This window comes from Mastigoproctus giganteus, chromosome 2 (genome assembly GCF_048544385.1).
Source record: "Mastigoproctus giganteus isolate SK-2022 chromosome 2, ASM4854438v1, whole genome shotgun sequence".
Lineage (NCBI taxonomy): Eukaryota > Metazoa > Arthropoda > Arachnida > Uropygi > Thelyphonidae > Mastigoproctus > Mastigoproctus giganteus.
This window is the reverse complement of record NC_143576.1, coordinates 203302230-203320981: the sequence shown is the minus strand read 5'-3', so window position 1 is coordinate 203320981 and position 18752 is coordinate 203302230. Positions and strand designations below refer to the sequence as shown.

General features: G+C 35.8%; 1 protein-coding gene across 2 annotated transcripts in view; it reads left to right on the top strand.

The window, feature by feature from the left end:
* Positions 1-18752, top strand: part of LOC150089925 (uncharacterized) — a 123504-nt gene that overhangs the window by 76988 nt on the left and 27764 nt on the right. For both annotated transcript variants that reach the window (XM_090368902.1, XM_090368903.1), the window contains 3 exons: positions 565-692; positions 11268-11363; positions 17028-17512. In XM_090368902.1, coding sequence (XP_090225028.1) covers positions 565-692; positions 11268-11363; positions 17028-17512 — 709 coding nt within the window. The remainder of the gene's footprint in view (positions 1-564; positions 693-11267; positions 11364-17027; positions 17513-18752) is intronic.

Below are 18752 nucleotides of genomic sequence, written 5' to 3'. Positions count from 1 at the left end.
TAACAATGGGCTCTCGAGAGCCCACTATAGCTCACCACTGCTTACATCTACACATATAGAGAGATAAGTTAATAAGTGTATTATTGCTCATGAAATATGACTAAGATAAACTCCATTAATTCCATTTTGGTTTGAGCATTTATCTAGTATGCATTCTTGCAAGTATTTTGGTAGGAAAGCTGGAGTCTTTTCATCCACATATTTACTAAAGGTCATGTACACAATAAAAATCTCATGTTGTCTTTATTAAGTCAGATAATTTAAAGCAGACATTCACTTTCTTTAAATATTTTCTGTTGTTTCTTTTGCAATAACTTTTTTTTTCAATCTCCAGTAATCTGCAAATCAACTATAAAAGCACAATATTTATTTTTTAAATAGTACAAAATATTTTCTGTTTCTTTTTCGATAACTTTTTTAATCTCTAGTAATCCTCAAACCTCCAATAAAAGCATAATATTTATTTATTGAATAGCACAAAATACTGTATATTGATACATAAAAACTTAGTTCTGTTTTTGTTTAGTAATTAAAGTGTTATTGAGAAATAACTTTATTTTACAGTTGTCCTACCTTTAGAAAAGAATAGTGAAGTGAAAAGTCACTTACTTATGGAAGAAAAGGAGGAAACTTCAGAAAAAGCAGAGGAAGAGAAAAGTGAAAAAGAAGAGAATACAGTTGGTTGTGGAAAAGTAAGGAAGGAAAAATTGTTATTTTTTTTCAATGAATATATCAAAATATTACCGTGATTTCCCAACTTATGAACACTGCACTCCTGAGAAATAGTTTACAAATGGAAAGTTTGTAAATCGAAAGATATACAAAACACATGCCATAATGGGAGGATGAATGCCAAAAAACTGTTAGTTATAGTATGATACTACTAGAATGGATAAATGATACAAGGAAGCTATTGGTTTGATACATTCTTAATTAATACAAGCACTGCATTTTATTTAGTGCCTTAATACAGGATTACAACAAAATACAACATACTTATATATATATATATTACCCAGTCAAAATGTTATGATTCCCTACGTAATAGTGGGTATGTCCTCCTCTTGCCACGAGTACCACTTTCACACAGTGAGGCATGGAACTCTAAGGCCTCTGAACGTTGCAGGAGGTATGTTGTATCATGTTGCCAGGATTGTACCTCGTAGATCTGCAACAGTTCATACTGGAGGATCCAAATGCCAGATCTGTCTGTATGCATGCAATCCCAGAGATGTTCTGTGGGAATTATATCCAGTGAATTTGGCAGCCAACTTAGCATCTAGAAGTCACTTTTGTGTTTGAACTTTTCATATTCAACATTGTGTGAGAATAAAATTACAAACAATACTGGCAACATGGCAGTGTGTATTATTCTGCTGGAACACACCTATACTGTCCTGAAAGACAACTCACCATGAAGGTAGTTTTTAGCATTCAGAGGGCAATCTAGGGGTATGAGGACTCCAAGAGATTCCCAGGAAAATTTCCACACATTATCACCACCTGCCTGTTTCTGTTGGGGACCAGGACATTGGAGTGATTTCTCTCTGCAGTTTGCCACTGTACTCTCCATCTATTGGGCTCCTCCGTAGCCAGGTGGGCAGGAGCAGCAGTGCGTAGCACACTCTTCTTGATTAGACCGGGGTTCGAGCCCATGACCGCCACATATACCAGGAGTAATATGGCCCTAGTTGCTAATGCTCCTAAAAACCAAATAACAAACAAACAACATCTCCATCTGTTGTTCACATGGCATAGCAAGAAATGTGATCTATTGGAAAAGATAACCTTTTTATCAGTTGTAAATGATCCAATGACACTGCTCAGATGCAAACTGTAAACATCATTGGTGATGGGTGGATGTATTCATAGGTATCTTGACTGGATGCCTACTGTGAGGGCCCATATAGAGAAGAGTTCATTGGATTGTGGTCTTGGAAACACTACTGGTTGTCCCCCTGTTTAAAGTTGATGGTCAGCCATTCCACCACTTTTTGTCTGGCTTGCACTAGGCAGGACAGCCTACATTCACCACTCCCTCGATTTGGAATGGATTCCTGCCATTGGTCCGGCAACTGCTACTCTGTTCACAATCCATCCATTCTTGGAACACAAGATTTGCAGTTTCCATATTACTGCCACCTTTCACCCAACAATCATCCCTTTTTTGAAGTCTACCAGATCACATTCCTTCCCTATGTTGATCAAGTACTTTGTATGGACAGCATTTCATAAACCTGTAGTATCACATTTACTGGTTTTCACCTCAACAGTTTTGCACTATTTGAGAGAATTTGTACTATTTTTATTTACTTAAAATTATTTCTTTGCCAAAATTGTTGGTCGTAATAACAATGTACAATATTGCATGATAAATATCAGAATAGAAACATTTTCTCTGCTAGACAGAGTCAGAGAAATAATGCAAAAATGGTGCCCTTCTGCCTGAGCTTTGCTAAAGTGATTGGCATACACCATTTAAAAATCAGATCAGTGAGTTTCCAACTCTTACACTGCAAAACAAGGGTAAGCTGCATCAGATAGTTAAACTTCATAACTGTTTTTTTTTTTAAAGCTGATGTACAGCAGTTAACAGAAATATCCTGGTGGTGCTACTAAACTGGATAGGACAAAATGCTTTCCTTTTCCCTTTAATGCTCTGAAAGCTCAAGAAAGTGATACAGAAGAAATCTCTGAAAAAGTGGAAAGAAGGGTGAAATTAATTGCTGATGCATTCATGATGCTTCTCCATATTATAGGGAAATCTCAGTGTATATGCATGTATATTTTAGGAGTTGGGTAGTTGATATTACTTAACTTCCATACCTCAGAACTTGTGGTCTGTGTGGACACTTATAAAAAGAGTTATTTATTTTAATGGCTGGTGTATAAGAGTTAGAATAAATACCAACAGAAGTGCCATCTCTTTAAGATTAAATCAGAATGTTTTATAATGGGGGATTTTAACTTTCCAGATGTTGATGGGAATTTGTGGATTGGTCACTCACACACTAGCAAGACTTATAGATTTATTATTATTGTTGCTCTTATATTATATCTCCCTGATTGGGGGATTCCACTTCCTGACGGGTACTGCTACCAAGTACACAGAGTGGTTGTAATGTCTTGTGTTACTGTTGGTCAAGGAACTCTGACTATCCTACAGGTGTTCAGGATTGCGACTTTCTGGAGTTCCTTGTAGGTGTTCTCTAGGAGACCTATTGTTGCTAGGCTGCTATGTAGGGTCTTTAGCACCACACTGGTGGTCGACACGATCGGGATGGTCGTTACTTCTAGCATATGCCACATGTCCCTTGACCTCATGTCTCAAGTTCATTCATGTACTTCCTAATTTTTTCCTCATGGGTTTTCTGGACATTGCTAGAGTTGGGCACTGCTATGTCTATTATTATTAGCTGTACAGTGCAAGGAAGCCTGAGACTTATCAAAAAAATAGAGAGAGAGAGAGGAAATCACCAAGAAAGGGAAGAATGACAATATCCAGCTCAGGATCCCAGGTATGGGTATGCCAAGCCCATATTCACCAGATGTGAGCCCCTTGGGGTTTCTTAGATAACTGTTTTCTACAGTGGCATGTTAGAGAGGCAACAAGAGGAAGCAATGCTCTTGATTTGGTTCTCAGCAGTGATTCTATGCATTAAGAATCTGCAGGTAAAAGACCCACTGGAGAGCAATGATCACAGTGTGTAGATTTGGAATTTAATTAAAGGCATAACTCCCATCAAGGGTAAAGGGAAAGGCTTTTGTAAAGGTGACTACAGTGGTCTCACACTTTTTAAATTCTGTGCAGTTGGACCAACTGATGTTACCAACAGCAAATTCTAAGTGGGAAGCATTCAGGGAAGTAATCAAAGAAGGTAGCTTTTTATGCCAATGAAGAAATACTGTTCAAGTCTTAGACTTAAATGGATGTCAGATACTCTATTGAGACATGTGGCAGAGAAGAAAAGTGCATTGTATGCATATAAATTATCAGGTGATACAGAAGCCTATGGTAGATATAAATTAGTCTTGTAATCAAGCCACAACGGTGGTTAGGCAAGCTAAGGTAGGTTATAAGAAGTCTCTGGCAAAGAATGTCAAGAAAAGCAGCAAAGACTTCTATGCTTATATTAACAGTAGAAGGAAGGAGTTGAATCACATTGGCCCACTTGATGTCAATGGCTTAACTGTTGATGACCCTGCTCAGGTTGCTGATAAATTGAATAAATACTTTGCATCCACATTTACACATGAGGAATACTTTATGGGAGGGATATCAGAAGTTTATCAAACTCCAATGGGAAGCTAAATGAGTTTGTGATAACTGAAAGGAAAGTGGAAGAGAGATTGTTGAAGTTGAACATAAAAATGGTACCTGGGGTGGATGAGATCTATCCAATAATATTAAGGGAGGCAGCAAAGGAGGTGAGCAAACCCTTAGCCATAATTATGACAGCATGTCCTTGACATGCGAATGTATCTCCAATTCATATAAAGGGGGATCAAAAGGTGACATGAGTAATTACAGACCTGTCAGCTTAACATCTGTTCCAGGGAAAATTATGAAGTCACTGGTTAAAGAAGTAATGCAGGACCATATGGACAGGAATGCAGTTATACTGCAGTCAGAGCATGGATTTGTTAAGGGCAGTCTTGTCCAACCACTCTGATAGGTTACTATGATGCAATGACAAGGAACTGGATGCAAAAAATAATTTTGACATCATATACTTGGATGTCAGGAAGGCTTTTGATACTGTTCACATAAGAAGACTGCTGTATAAACTGAATCATATGTGGCATTAAGGGAAAGTTACTTCTATGGATAAAAGGATGGTTAAGTGGTAGAAGATAGAGTGGTTATCAATGGGTACTGTTCTTCATGGACTAATATTATAGGTGTAGTTCCCCAGAGTTCATTGTTGGGCCCATTGTTGTTTTCAATATTTATTAATGATATTGATGAAGGTACATCAAGCTTAATGTCAAAGTTTGCAGATGATACAAAAGTTGGTAGGGTGGTTAATGACAATAATCATGGTATGCTACTGCAACAAGATTTAGAAAAATTATGTTGATGAGCTGAGAAATGGCAGTTGAAGTTTAACATTGACAAATGCAGGATACTACATATGAGTAAGGATGGGTGATGTATATGTTTTTTGGCTGATGCAATATAAGTTTGCTTTCTTGTATCATTTGCCACTACTACTACTTTGTAGCTAAAAATTAAATTAAAAAATTTAACAATTACTTTTTAAATATTTTTTGAAATGACATTGGATGTATGGACTTAATTAGAGCTATTAAAATTAGAATAAGGGATTGGACAAATTATTACAAGGAAATGGGTAGGTGGGTGTGTGGGAAATTTTTGCTGGTGTTGGATATGCTCACTTCCTTGTGTCATTTTGTTAATACTAATTCAAATGAATTAAAACAATTGAAATAAATTGGCCACTAAAACAAACAAACTTTTCTATAAGTGTCAGAGTTCTGTTTGAAAGAATGAACATAAGTAATATCAAATAGCATCAGTTGATATTTGATGATGGTGTCAACTTATTCAGATCATAATGTAAATTTAGAGTTAAGAGAGATCACTGCTGGGTTTGTTCTATTTTTTCTTTAAAAAAATTTAAGAAAAAAACTACAGTTTATATTAAAACAATGGAATTTCGATTTCCCACATTAATGATGAGTACAGTGATGCCATTTACTGAAAAATACAAATTATTCACTGGAAATGCACTATTTGTATGTACATATGTATACAAATTGATATATACAAATGTACTCAACTTAAATATTAAATTTTTTTTTAAATCCTGAACAAGGAGATAAAATTATATTTGCTTCTGGTTGTTGATGTTGAAATTTTGTGTATATTAGTTCTAAATATTAATGACATGTTTATTTAGCATTTTTATAACAAATAAGATCCATAGAGAGCAGAAAACAGTATGACACTTCACTGCTATTTCAACAGAAATAATTACATGTTTTAACTTCAGTTTCTTAAAATGTTTTTAGTTTTTTACACGTTTTTCAAAATAAAAATGTATTGCAGTGTGAAAAGGAACAAATAATTTGCTCTCTTAATTTTAATAGTTCAAAATCAAATTTATGTAAAGATAAATTGGCCTTTTTCTAAAGTGGCATTTTGCTTTTTTGTTTATATTAATTACATTTTCCACAGCATTTAATCCTCACAGCAGAATGTATACAAACTTTTTTGGCTTGTGGTCCTTTGCTGTAAATGGTACATATGCTGTTTGTTTTGAAATTTATTTCAAATAACATCCCTTTAATGTATGAATTGTTTTAATTTTTCCAGTATGTGCTGCCATCTCTTATCTGTGTTTCAAACTAATGGTTAAGACAATTTATAATTAGCATTAGTAGAGACATATGATGCAAGAAGGCAAGCTTATGCAGTATCAGCCAAAAAAAAAAAAAAAAACCCACTCCCATTTCAACCCTCAGTTTGTTCGAAATACCTGTCCAGCTGGGCCTTAAATTTATTTAGGCTATCAACTTCCACAACAAGGAATGGAAGTCTGTTCCACAAACCAACTACCCACTGGCTAAAGGCAAATTTCCGCAAGTCTATTCTACATACGTCTTTCCTCAATTTGAATTTATGCCCTCTCGGGTGATTATTCTGAGCAAGAGGAAGAATCCCATCAGATTGAGCATGCTCAAACAATTCACACTTTATACACCTCTATCAGATCACCTCGTGGTGCCTAGTCTCCAGACACTGTAAAATTTAATTATTATTTGCAAAATTTAAGCTTTTTCTTCGTAAGAGCAACCCTTTGTTCCATTCACTAATCTTGTTGCCCTTCTCTGTACTCGTTCCAGCAGCTCTACATCCTTCTTGAAATGAGGCCTCCAGACCTGTATACAGTACTCAAGGTGTGGCCTGACCATTGCCTTATACAAGGGAATAATCACCTCCTTATCCCTGCTAGAAAAATTCCTGTATACATTTGTATCTTTGACAAAACACCATGAGCTACTCTTGCAGCCCATTTGCACTGCTCAGAAAACTTCATATCTGCCTGCACAATTATCCCCCAGGTCCTTTTCATTCTCTACCACTGTCAGCGTAGTACCACAGAGTTGATACGTTGCTCTGGGGTTACTGTTTCCAATATGTAGTACTTTACATTTGCCACCTCTGAGCCCATCTGCTCAACCTTTCCAGATCCTGTTGCAGCAGCATACTGTCAGTAGTGTCCTTAACAACCCTGCCAACCTTTGTATCATCTGCAAACTTGGACATTAAGCTTGATATACCATCATCAATATCATTTATAAATACAGAAAACAACAATGGACCCAACACTGAACCCTGAGGGACTCCACTAATAACATTTGTCCACGATGAGCAGTGTCCATTGATTACCACTCTGTCTTCTCCCCCGCAACTATCCCTTTATCCACAGCAGCAATTTGCCTCCAATTTGTTCAGCAGTCTTCCATGTGCAACAGTATCAAAAGCCTTTCTAAGATCCAAATATATAATATCAAAGTTATTCCCTGCATCCAGTTCTTTTGTGACTACATCATAGTAGCCAATCACATTGGTCGGGCAAGACTTTCCCTTAACAAAACCATGCTGTATCTGAGCTATAACTGAAGTCTTGTCTAGATGATCCTGCAGTGCTTCTTTTAACCAGTGCCTGCATTAATTTTCCTGAAATAGAAGTTAAACTCACAGGTCTATAATTACTTTTCAGCCTTTCATCCTCCTTTGTGAATTGGGGTCACATTTGCACATCTCCAGGCTATGGGTTTTTTGTGCAGTAATTGCAGTATGCAGTAATTGTGCAGTCAGATATGAAGTTTTCTGAGCAATGCAGACAGGCTGCCAGGGCAGATCATGGGGTTTTGTCAATGATATAGAGGAATTTTGCTACCAGGGAAAAGGTGATTGTCCTTCTGAATAAGGCAATGGTCAGCCCACGCCTTGAGTACTGCGTACAGGTCTGGAGGCCTCATTTTAGGAAGGATGTAGATTTGCTTGAGTGTGTGTAGAGAAGGGCAACAAGATTGGTGAGGGGAATGAAGGGTCCTCTTCCCAAGAGAGGCTTAAGTTCTGCAAATTGCAGCAGCTGGAGACTAGGCACTTGCGAGGTGATCTGATTGAGGTGTATAAGGCCTTTAATGGGTTGAGCATGCTGAATTCTGAATTCAGGCTATCTCCCACTTTCCTCTCAGTTATGTTTATCCTCAACAATTTCTCCTCCACTTTCCTCTCAGTTATTATAAAATCATCTAGCTCACTGCCAGATTTTACTTCATCTGGCATTCCCCTTCCTGAATAACTCCTCATGTGTGAATGTAGATGCAAAATACTAATTTAGTTTATTACCCACCTGAGCAGGATCATCAACAGTTGAACCATCAATATCTAGTAGATCAAACTGATTCATTCCTTTCCTTCTACAGTTTACATAGTTAAAGAACTATTTTCTGTTTTTCTTTGCATCCTTTGCCAAGGATTTCTCATAATCTGCCTTTGCCTGCCTAATCTTCTTTGTGACTTGGTTACAGACCAGCTTATATCTGTGATAGGCTTCCATGTCACCCATTAATTTATATGTATGCCATTCATTTTTCTTCTCTGCCATATGTCTCATTAGTTCATCTGACCTCCATTTAGGCCTAAACCCTGAACAATATTTCTTAGTTGGTATGTAAAGCCTAGTAGCTTCCAAAATATTCTTTGAATGCTTCCCATTTTGAATTTGTTGTTCGTAACATCATTAGTTGGTTCTACTGTATAGAATTTAAATACTGTCTCAGACCATCGTAGTCGCCTTTACGAAAGCAATAACCCTTCCCTTTACCCCTGATGATAGTTATCTCTTTGAGTAAATCCCACTTCAGCACACTGTGATCACTGCCACCTAGTGGTTCCTTTATCTGCAGATTCTTAATACATGAAGAATTACTCTAATTATCAGATCAAGAGTATTACTCCCTCTAGTTGCCTCCCGAACATGCTGATGTAGAAAACAATCATCCAATAAATCGACAAAAGCCTTGCTAGTGTGTGAGTGACCAACCCACAAATTCTAGTCAATATCTGGGAAATTAAAATCCCCCATTATAAGACTCTCTGATTTACTGGCCCACTCTATTTCTGTGTACAGTTTCTTATTATACTCATCAGAGTCATTAGGCCTATAACACACTCCTACTCTCAATTTTGATCTCCCAATGCTTATGTCACACCAAACTGACTTGACACTGCATTGTCCAGCAATGTCGACTGGCTTCACTTCCTTGAATTTTGTGTTTCTTAACTAATAGCATAACCCCTCCTCCCTTCCTATCCTGTCTATCCTTTCTGTACACATTGTACTTCCTCAATTCCAGTTCTGCATTCCTTATATCTGTGTGACACCACATCTCTGATATCTCAACAATATCTGCCTTTGATGTTTTGAGCAATACCTCAAATTCATCAAATGTATTTACCAAACTCCTAGCATTGGTGTACACAAAAGTATACATGCACCTGTTCCTGTTCTTAGCTACCCTAACACAACCCATGTGTTTACTTCTATCGCAATGACTCCCAGCAGTCTCTGAAATACTCTGCATCTTATTTTCCAGGCTGCTGCTCATTCCAATAGAAGCAGTGCAAGAATCACTTTCACCTCTGCCAGTGGCTACTGTTAATCTATGAGTCCTTGTATCCCCCGAAGCTAGCAGTTTTCCAATCCACCTAACACTGCCTCGATAGCATCAGCAAATATTCTTGCCCCCTTTCTATTTAAGTGTATCCCATCTCTGTAGAAGTAGTCTCTCCTGTTAACAAGCACAGACCAGAAAAAAATTCTACCCCTTGAGCTTTGCACAATCTTTCCAGGGCCGAATTGATCGACAGTGCTCTCATCATATACTCCCTCCTATTGTGTCTGGGCAGAATTGCAGACACTTTCAAATTCAGCCTTAATTTACATCTTTTTTTCAACAGTGACCTGTACTTGTTAAGTAATTTGGCTGGTCTCGTACTCTTGAATGCAGCATGGAAAAATAGCTTTGAAAACTAGCCCTATTTCATGATTTGCACCTGAATTGAAGATATTCTCTGTAATTGAGATCCAGAAGTTTATGAAATTGAATCAAATGATAAATAAATAGATGGAGAGAATATTGTTGCATAAGATATTAATAAATTTTTTTTTTCTACAGATTTTTTAAAAATCTGGATTAATTTTAACAGTTAATTTCACTGTAATATTGTGCAAAGTCAAAATAAGAACAAATTAATATTTAATTTGTTCCTATTTATTTGATCTTATTTGTTTAATTTAGTATTAGCATGAGCAAATGATGCAAGCAAGCTTATACAGCATCAGCAAAAAAAAAAAAAAAAAAAAACACCTATTCATTCCCTCCAATAGTTTGTCTAGTTCTTTCTTGAATTTATTTAAACTTATCAACTTATAGAACAATAAATGGCAGTTTGTTCCAGCAATCAACCAACCCTTGGCTAAAGGCAAACTTTTCACACCTATCCTGAAACTATCCTTCCTCAATTTGGTCCCCTCGTGTGTGGTCTGAGCAAGAAGAAGAATCCCATTAGCATTGACCTTGCTTCTCCCCCCCACAGTTTCCCCCAGAGCTTCGACAGGCCCACTAGATTGTGCCCTTTTCTTGCTGCTCTGGTCTGAGGCTTGATATTTTGTTCAAATTCAGTATAATTAAAAATACTTCACTAAACAAAAATATGTAATGCAGTAATAACACTATGCTTCAGTTATGCTATGAAGTTTACATTACTAATTATATATAATTAAAATTCTAATGTTCTTATTAATATACTAGCTATGCAACGATACTAGTGCCATGTTACCAACTTTGTTTTATGTATTAGGCTGTACTGTTACTCTTGAAAGTTAAGTTAATTGTAATATATAACAAAATTATCCAACAAATACCAACCTAAGTGATTTGAACAAAAATCCCAAAAGCAGAGCTATTGGGATTTTTGCTTTCTCTTGTCAACAGAGTACAGTTGATAAAAGAAAGAAACAGTCTGTTATTCTCCTGTCTATTCCTATTGCAATTTATGAGTTAGGGGTGAAATATTCAGCCTTTGCACAAGGAATACAATCATTTAATTGTGGCTCTTGTATACTGTATAATTTTTTACTGTTTGTTTAGTAGCAGTTGTGAATTTCCATATGTATATAAAAATATAGTGAAATATGTGATATATAGTTTTAATTCTGTTTCAGGAAGTAACATGCAGTGTTTCTGTAGATGATCAAGAAAAACAAGAATTTGCATTCACTTTATATGACTTTGACGGTCATGGAAAGATCACAAAAGAGGTAAGAGTAATAGCAAATGGACTGCTTGAACAATTCAGTGAAATATATTATAATTATAAACGTTCCACCTAGTATTAAAAAAAAAAAAAAAAAAAAAAAAATACTTGCCCTTGGCTACATTATTCTTCTTCTTTCCCCTCCACCCCACTGTTCATCACATTGTGAAGCAGTTTAGATGAAAATGACATTAAACATGTGTAGATTGGAATCTGTAGTGAAAATTTTTAGTAGTCTTTAGTTACAATTTTAACAGACCCCAAGACTTCAGAGGTGCTCTTAATGTACCTGCAGTAGCAATATTAATATTTTGAGGCATTGTATTTGGAAATAATTAAATTGTTGTGCTTGTCTATGCCTAAACAAATTGAATATTGGATTTTATTTAAGAAAGTCATAAATCAGAATGCACACACTTGGAAAAAATGAGTATAATGATTAATTAGAAATTATGTTCCAGAATAATGTTGTAATTTAATATACATGATCTTTCCAATCCAGTTTTAATTAAATATATTTACTGAAATACATGACATGCATCCAAGTGTTTGAAATTGGTAGTCTTGGGAGAGTGAAAGACGTGATAACATTTTCAGTATGTGTACCATTGGCATTCGATATGTTCTGTAGCCATCTTTTGGAAACTCGTGCCAGAATTTCTTTAATGTGCTTTCACAGTTGTTAATTTTTTGCTTCTTTTCATGAGCTGCATGGATTGTTTCTATAAACAGTAACCTTAAGAAAAATTCCATAAGAAATAGTCACATGAATTCTGATATGGAGAGTGCAGTGGCAAGGATTGCCTATACCCAAAATGTGCAGGGAAGAAGAAATTCTTTAGAAGATGTAACTTGTAACAAGTTATTGACACATTCAAAAGCTCCACTTAAGTTTATATCAACCAAATTGAGTATTAAAAGTACTGAAGGCATTTTTTCTTGAAAGAAAAGCCCTTGAAATTAATTGTAAAATTTTTTTTTTTTTGAAAATCACTATTAAATGAAGTTTGCTTCCATGTTATGCATAGTGTATTTGGCTTATCCAATAAACAATTACTAAAAAGTGAAGGTTCCAAAGATTGCATAATGGAGGTCATAAGTTATGTGCATCAAATGATCAAAATGATTAAACTATACACTAAAGAAAAGTTTGTTCCCTTAGGTGCTTGCAAAATTTTAACAGATCACAAATTCAGGGCGAAGAAATGATATTTAAATATGAAATTTTTGATATGTATAAAAAAACTTGTGAATACCCATAAAAATGGGCCGAACCCTTCAATAAATTCAAATTCATGGAACGGATGCTTTCAAAAAGTACAGCAGTTTTGGAGGTAGTATCAGATATGTTTAAAACTATTATCGATGTGAAATTTCAAATTGATAACTTATTTAGTCCATTTTCTTTGCTTAAAAATTTTTATTTTTGAAGAGCTGAAAGAGAGGAATGACTGGTTTAAGAGCTCTTGTTATGGTCAGTAGTTGTTTTTTTCTGATGTTTGTACTTCAAGAGCACACCTTGGAAATTGAAAAAATTTTTTAAATCTAACTAGGATAGTTAAACATTTATTTTCTCATAACAAAACCATGTTGGGTCCTTCAGAATGCTGTTTTCTATCTAAATTCCTGGATTGCACTCTTAAACTTTCCCTCCAAGATTTTCTCTACTACTGAAGTCAGACTAATTGGTCTGTAGTTATCAGCTTCACTCTTAGAACCTTTATATATTAGCAACACGTTGGCACTTCTCCAATTCAAAGGAATTTCTCCTCAATACAGCAATTCCCTCAATTAACTTCAATGCATTCTCTGACCGCCTCCGTCAAAATTACTGGATACATGCCATCAACTTCAGGAGCCACACTTGCCCTTAGGATTGTCATCTGTAATTTAAAAATTGCAAATTTAATGTGTCTTGGCCTTACTCATTACACAGTCTCTCCTTGCCATGAAGGCTCTTTCATCAGTAAAGGCTGATGCAAAGTACCTATTCAATTCATAGCAATATCAGTTGGGTTATCTAAGACTTTGCCACACCTTTACGCAAGGGTCCAATCTAACTTGTTTTCTTCTTTGTATTCACATACACAAATTCCTTGTCCCCATTCTTGTCTTTCTTAGACAGCCCTTTCTATATAATTAGCATTGCCCTCCCTAATCTTATCTGTGACACTATTATGAATCAACTTGTAGCTTTTGTACACTTCAGTACTTTACATCATCATCATCATGTATCTTTCCCATACTGGCTCTCTGTTCTGTTAGACTGGTCACCTTAGCATCTCCCTCATGCTATATTTTCTTAATGGTATATACATATTTAGTGGCTTCTCTGATTACGCTGATCGGCATCAATTTTCTCCCTGAAATAATTTTGACAGATTCTTGTAGGAAATCTTCAAAAACTCAGAAGATATATGCTTAAAAAGTTCTTATCACTCTCAGTTTTCAAATATCGTAGATTATTGACTGAAAACCAAGACCTGTAGTTGGTTTTCCATCTATTTTATTATTTTTTTCTAGAACATTTGGGAGATTTCTAGAGAATTCATGAACGTTCTACAACATTCAAGAATGTTCCAGAACAGAGTTTCCCAAACTGGGGGACCCTGGAGGTCCATAGACCAGTTCCAGGGAGTCCACTAAATGGTGGTTGACCCCACACACACACACATATGCATATATTATATATAGGGGTCGGCAAACTTTTTTTTTGGTATTTGAAGTGGTCTGTGAATTTTTATTTTTAAAAGGGTCTGTAGATCTCAGTAGTTTGGAACCAATGTTCTAGAATATTGATATGTGCAAAGAAAGGTCAGGATGTCTCTGGAAGGTTCTAGAACTTTCGATGGAGTTCTCTAGAAACTTATTTACTGGTGTGTATGCTTCAGAGAGAGAGTGGTGAACAAAATGAAAAGTGTTTAGTGAATTAGTGTTTGTAAACAAATGTTGTGTGCATAAGTGAAAATCATGAACAGTGTTTAAATTAGAAATAAAAATCTACAATTTCTTAATTGTATTCTTATGTGCACACACTTCAACCATACATGAAATATGTCATGCTCTTGCCAAAATAAGCGTGATAGCTTTTGCTACATTTGTGGAGAAGTGGTATTAAAATTGCAGCAGAGGCCACTGTCACAACTTGTGAGAAAAGCCTGTGAACTCTATTTTGGATGTAAGGTTGGAGATTATGATAAAGTATGGGCTCCAGAGGTTTCCTGTAGCTCATGTTCAAGGACATTAACAGGCTGGCTTAGAGGTAGTCATAAATTGATGCCTTTTGCTATTCCAGTGATGTGGTGAGAATCTCGAGACCACATAAATGATTATAACTTTCGCATGACCAGTATTTCTGGTTTTCCTGGGAAATACAAGCATAAAGTAGAGTATCCAACATACCTTCTGCTCTAAGGTTGGTTCCTCATAATACAGTGCCAAAGCCACTAGAAACTTTATGGACCTGACTCTGATTCAGGATTAGAAAAAGGACCCTCCAGAAGATGCAGAACCCAGAACGAGTAGAGATCCAGATTTTTCAATCTTGATACTGCAAAGCCACATCTAATCACTTGGGCATAATTGTGAAAGATTTGGTCAGAGATTTGGACCGCTCCAAAACCAAAGCTCATTTACTAGGATCAGTGGTGGCTTCAGTGGTGGAATTTTCTTGAAAAGGACATTGTGTCTTTTTACAGGAAAAGGCAATTTAACATAATGACCTATTACTCCATGGATGGTGTGTTGGTTTGTTGTAACAATGTCCAGGAAAGAGTTACATCTGGAGCACATTCCTGAGCAGTGGAGGCTTTTAATTGATTCATCCAGGGTTAGTTTAAAAGCAGTTTTACTCCATAATGGAAATAGGTATCCATTGGTCTATGTAGTTCACATGAAGTTCATATGAGAATTTACAGGTTCTTTTCCAAAAAATATGCTAACAAGAATACAAAATGGAATATCTGTGCTGTGATCTATATTTGAATTTGACCGTGGGAAGGGAGGTAATTATTCCTATACATTATTTTGAGATTACATTTCAGGATATTTGATATTACAAAAGCTACATTAAAATATCCTGAAAAAAAATATACCTGGATAGAACAATCATTTTGCAGTTGTCCTATAATAAAATAACATCTTAAAGGAATTTTGTTAAAAGAACACATACACATCCTCATAGTTAGTAGTAGTGAAATGATGTTACAAAGCAAACATAATATACAGTATCTGAATTTTAATAGGCTTATTATTATTATTTTTTTCCCATATGATGCAAGTTAAGCCAAAAATAAGTTTGCTAGTTTCATTTTTAATAATTAACTTTTGTAAAAAAGCTTACAGAATTAATAGCTTCATAAAGATGTCTTTGTATTTGAAAAAGATTATCTATAGTAGAATTCTTTTTTTTTTTTTTTTAATATATTTGGTATTATGCAGGAGTAATAACTATGCGTTTAGGGCTAATGCCTCAGGCTGTGAGAAGTCTAGACTATGTATAAGTTAAGATGCTAAATAGCCCTGAAACTGTGCTGTCTGGGTGGTGGTATCCACTGAGAATAAGTAACATTAGTCTTCTCCTTTAGGTGAAGCTTTACTTATTCGAAGTAGTGCAATATCATGACAACTCATCGTGAAGGTATTCACAATATGAGATAACTTAAAACAATGCCACCTTTGCAAATATTTTGCTAATTTAGAATTGGCTGTGTATTAATGATGCATTTGCCCTTAACTTATACATAGTCTAGACTTATCACAGCCTGAGGTATTAGCCCTAAACACATTAGTCTTAATACATCATACACCATCAGGCATCTCTCATATCGTGGAGGTATACTTCATAACTGTTTTTGCCATTATTGCATCACTTGGGTACCTACCCACCCACCCACAGAAGAAGGGCCAAAGAGCCCTGAAACGGCACCAGGGGAGTCTGATGATGTCGGGAGTTTCCAAGAATAGGTAACAACAGCCTTCTCCACTGGGGAAGCATTGCCTATTTGAGGAGTTTTGAGTGGTGTGAGTTGAAGGAGTTACTGTCCCTTTCATTCTTCTACACAGTTTCTTTCTCTCTACCTTTTTGCTTTTCTAAGTCTAATAGGAACACTGGATAGTCGAGTTATTATCCCACACAAATACAAAATAGCCCTGAAATGGTGCCAGGGGGAGCCTGATGATGTCCAGAGTTTCCAAGAATAGTTAACAACAGTCTTTCCCACAGGGGAAGCATTGCCTATTTGAGGAGTTTGAGTTTTTGTGTGGTGAGTTGAAGGAGTTACTGTCCCTTTCATTCTTCTACACTGTTTCTTTTCCTCTTCCACTCCTACTATTACTTTCCTCTACTTTTTTGCTTTTCTAAGTCTAATAGGGACAAGTGGATAGTCGAGTTATTATCCCACACATATAAAAAATAGCCGTCTGGGTGGTGACAATCTCCTTTATGACATAGTCATAAAGGACATAGTCTTCTCCTTTAGGTGAAGCATTTGAAGTAGTGCAATATCACGGCAGCTCGTGAAGGTATTCACAATATGAGATATAACTTAAAACAATGCCACCTTTGCAAATATTTTGCTAATTTAGAATTGGCTGTGTATTAATGATGCATTTGCACTTAACTTATACATAGCAGGAGTAATAATTCATTTTTTATTTTTCAATTCAGGATGTTGAAAGGGTAGTAGTACGATCTATCTGTGAAGCTTTGGGAAAGACACTGAAGCTTCCAGCTTCAGGTAGTCGCACCATTAAAGTACGCCTTGCAATATCTCCAGATGGAACCCAGAACTGTGAATTTAAAGAGACAAATTTTAGTTCATGGAATAGTAAAAATGAAGACATGTCATCTCCTGTTAAGAATACATCTAATGACCAGTCAACAAGTAGTGGATTTAGTGCAAATACCAATTCTACTTATTTAATGTTTTCCAGTCCAGAGAAACCAGTGCAAACCAGTCATTCTAAGCTTCCCACTCATTCTGGTTCAAAATTATCACAACCTAAATTTCCACCTAATTCTGGTGGCTCAGCTTCTCCAAATATCCGTCAAAGGCGAGGCTGTAGATCAGCATCATTTCAAAAGCAAGAATTAGTAGATTGGCTCCGCGGAAATGAAGAAAAGTCCAATCAGGAGACTGTTCAAGATAATAGGTATATTTTTTTTTTTTTTTTTTTTTTTTAATATAAATTTAACAATTTGATTTACAACTATTCATGCTAACCTATTTTAGGGGGAGGGGAAATAGTCAGCCTGTATTCCCAGAAAAAGATTTATTTCAATTTTTCAATAGGATTCAATATGCCTATTATAAATTTGTATATTGCAGCAGAATATTTCCTTTGATCAGTCAGTTCATATGTATGGTTTTTGATTTGAAAAATACACATAATTGACATTAGCTTCAACATTTCATTACAATAAAATGCAAGGACTGATCTGTATTTTGTTAAATCATGGTTTTACACAGGAATGTAATTCTGTGATTAAATATTTCATTTGAGCAGAAAAGGTATATGCAGAATGGCATTGGAAATATCAATAATCACTTGTGCACAAAATGACATTCATGAAATGAATGGCACTTTAAGTATTTGTTACCTGACTTTGAATATTCATGATTGTCAATTTAGACAAAAAAAAAAAAAAAAAGGAAGAAGAAGACTGCAACATAATTGGGGCATATGAGTCACTTGTGGACTTTCTCCTAGAAGAAGAGATAATCAGTGTCACCTCTTATCACCTTATACTGGATAAACTGAGGGGTGCTATTTAACATAAGAGACCAGTGACTGCAAAAGTTCCAGCAGTATATAAATGATCTTGCTTCCAGCTTCAGCCCCATCATGTGACTGCTTTACAGGCCCTGCAATCAATAAAGCAGTATGGATGAAAGGTTTTGGTGTGTTACCATATAGTTCAGACCTTTCCCCTTGCATTACCACCTCACTAGGCCACTGAAAAACATCTGTCAGGGAATAAATCCACTGCTGATGTCCCGATGAGTGATTGCATTATCAGGAAAATTTTAGACAAACCTTTTCATTATGGTAGGATGAAGCACTCGAAAATTACTAGCTAGTAAGTTGTCCAGGTCAACAAGGTCTTTGCTGTATGCTTGTTAGGAAACTAGGATATACACGTTTTAAATATTATATCATAAAGATTGCTAACAAGAACGTTAGCAGTTTAAATAACAAAGAAGTGGAATTAGTGGAAGAAATGTGATACATTCTGGTTCTAGAAGAACTAGAACCAGTATATATCACAAAAACCAAGAGGATGAATAAATGGAGTCATAAATATACAATAATTATGAACTAATTTATTTTGAAAGTAAGACAGTCCAAGGAAAACATAGTAATGGCTTATAGAAATACTGTGGAAGAAAGT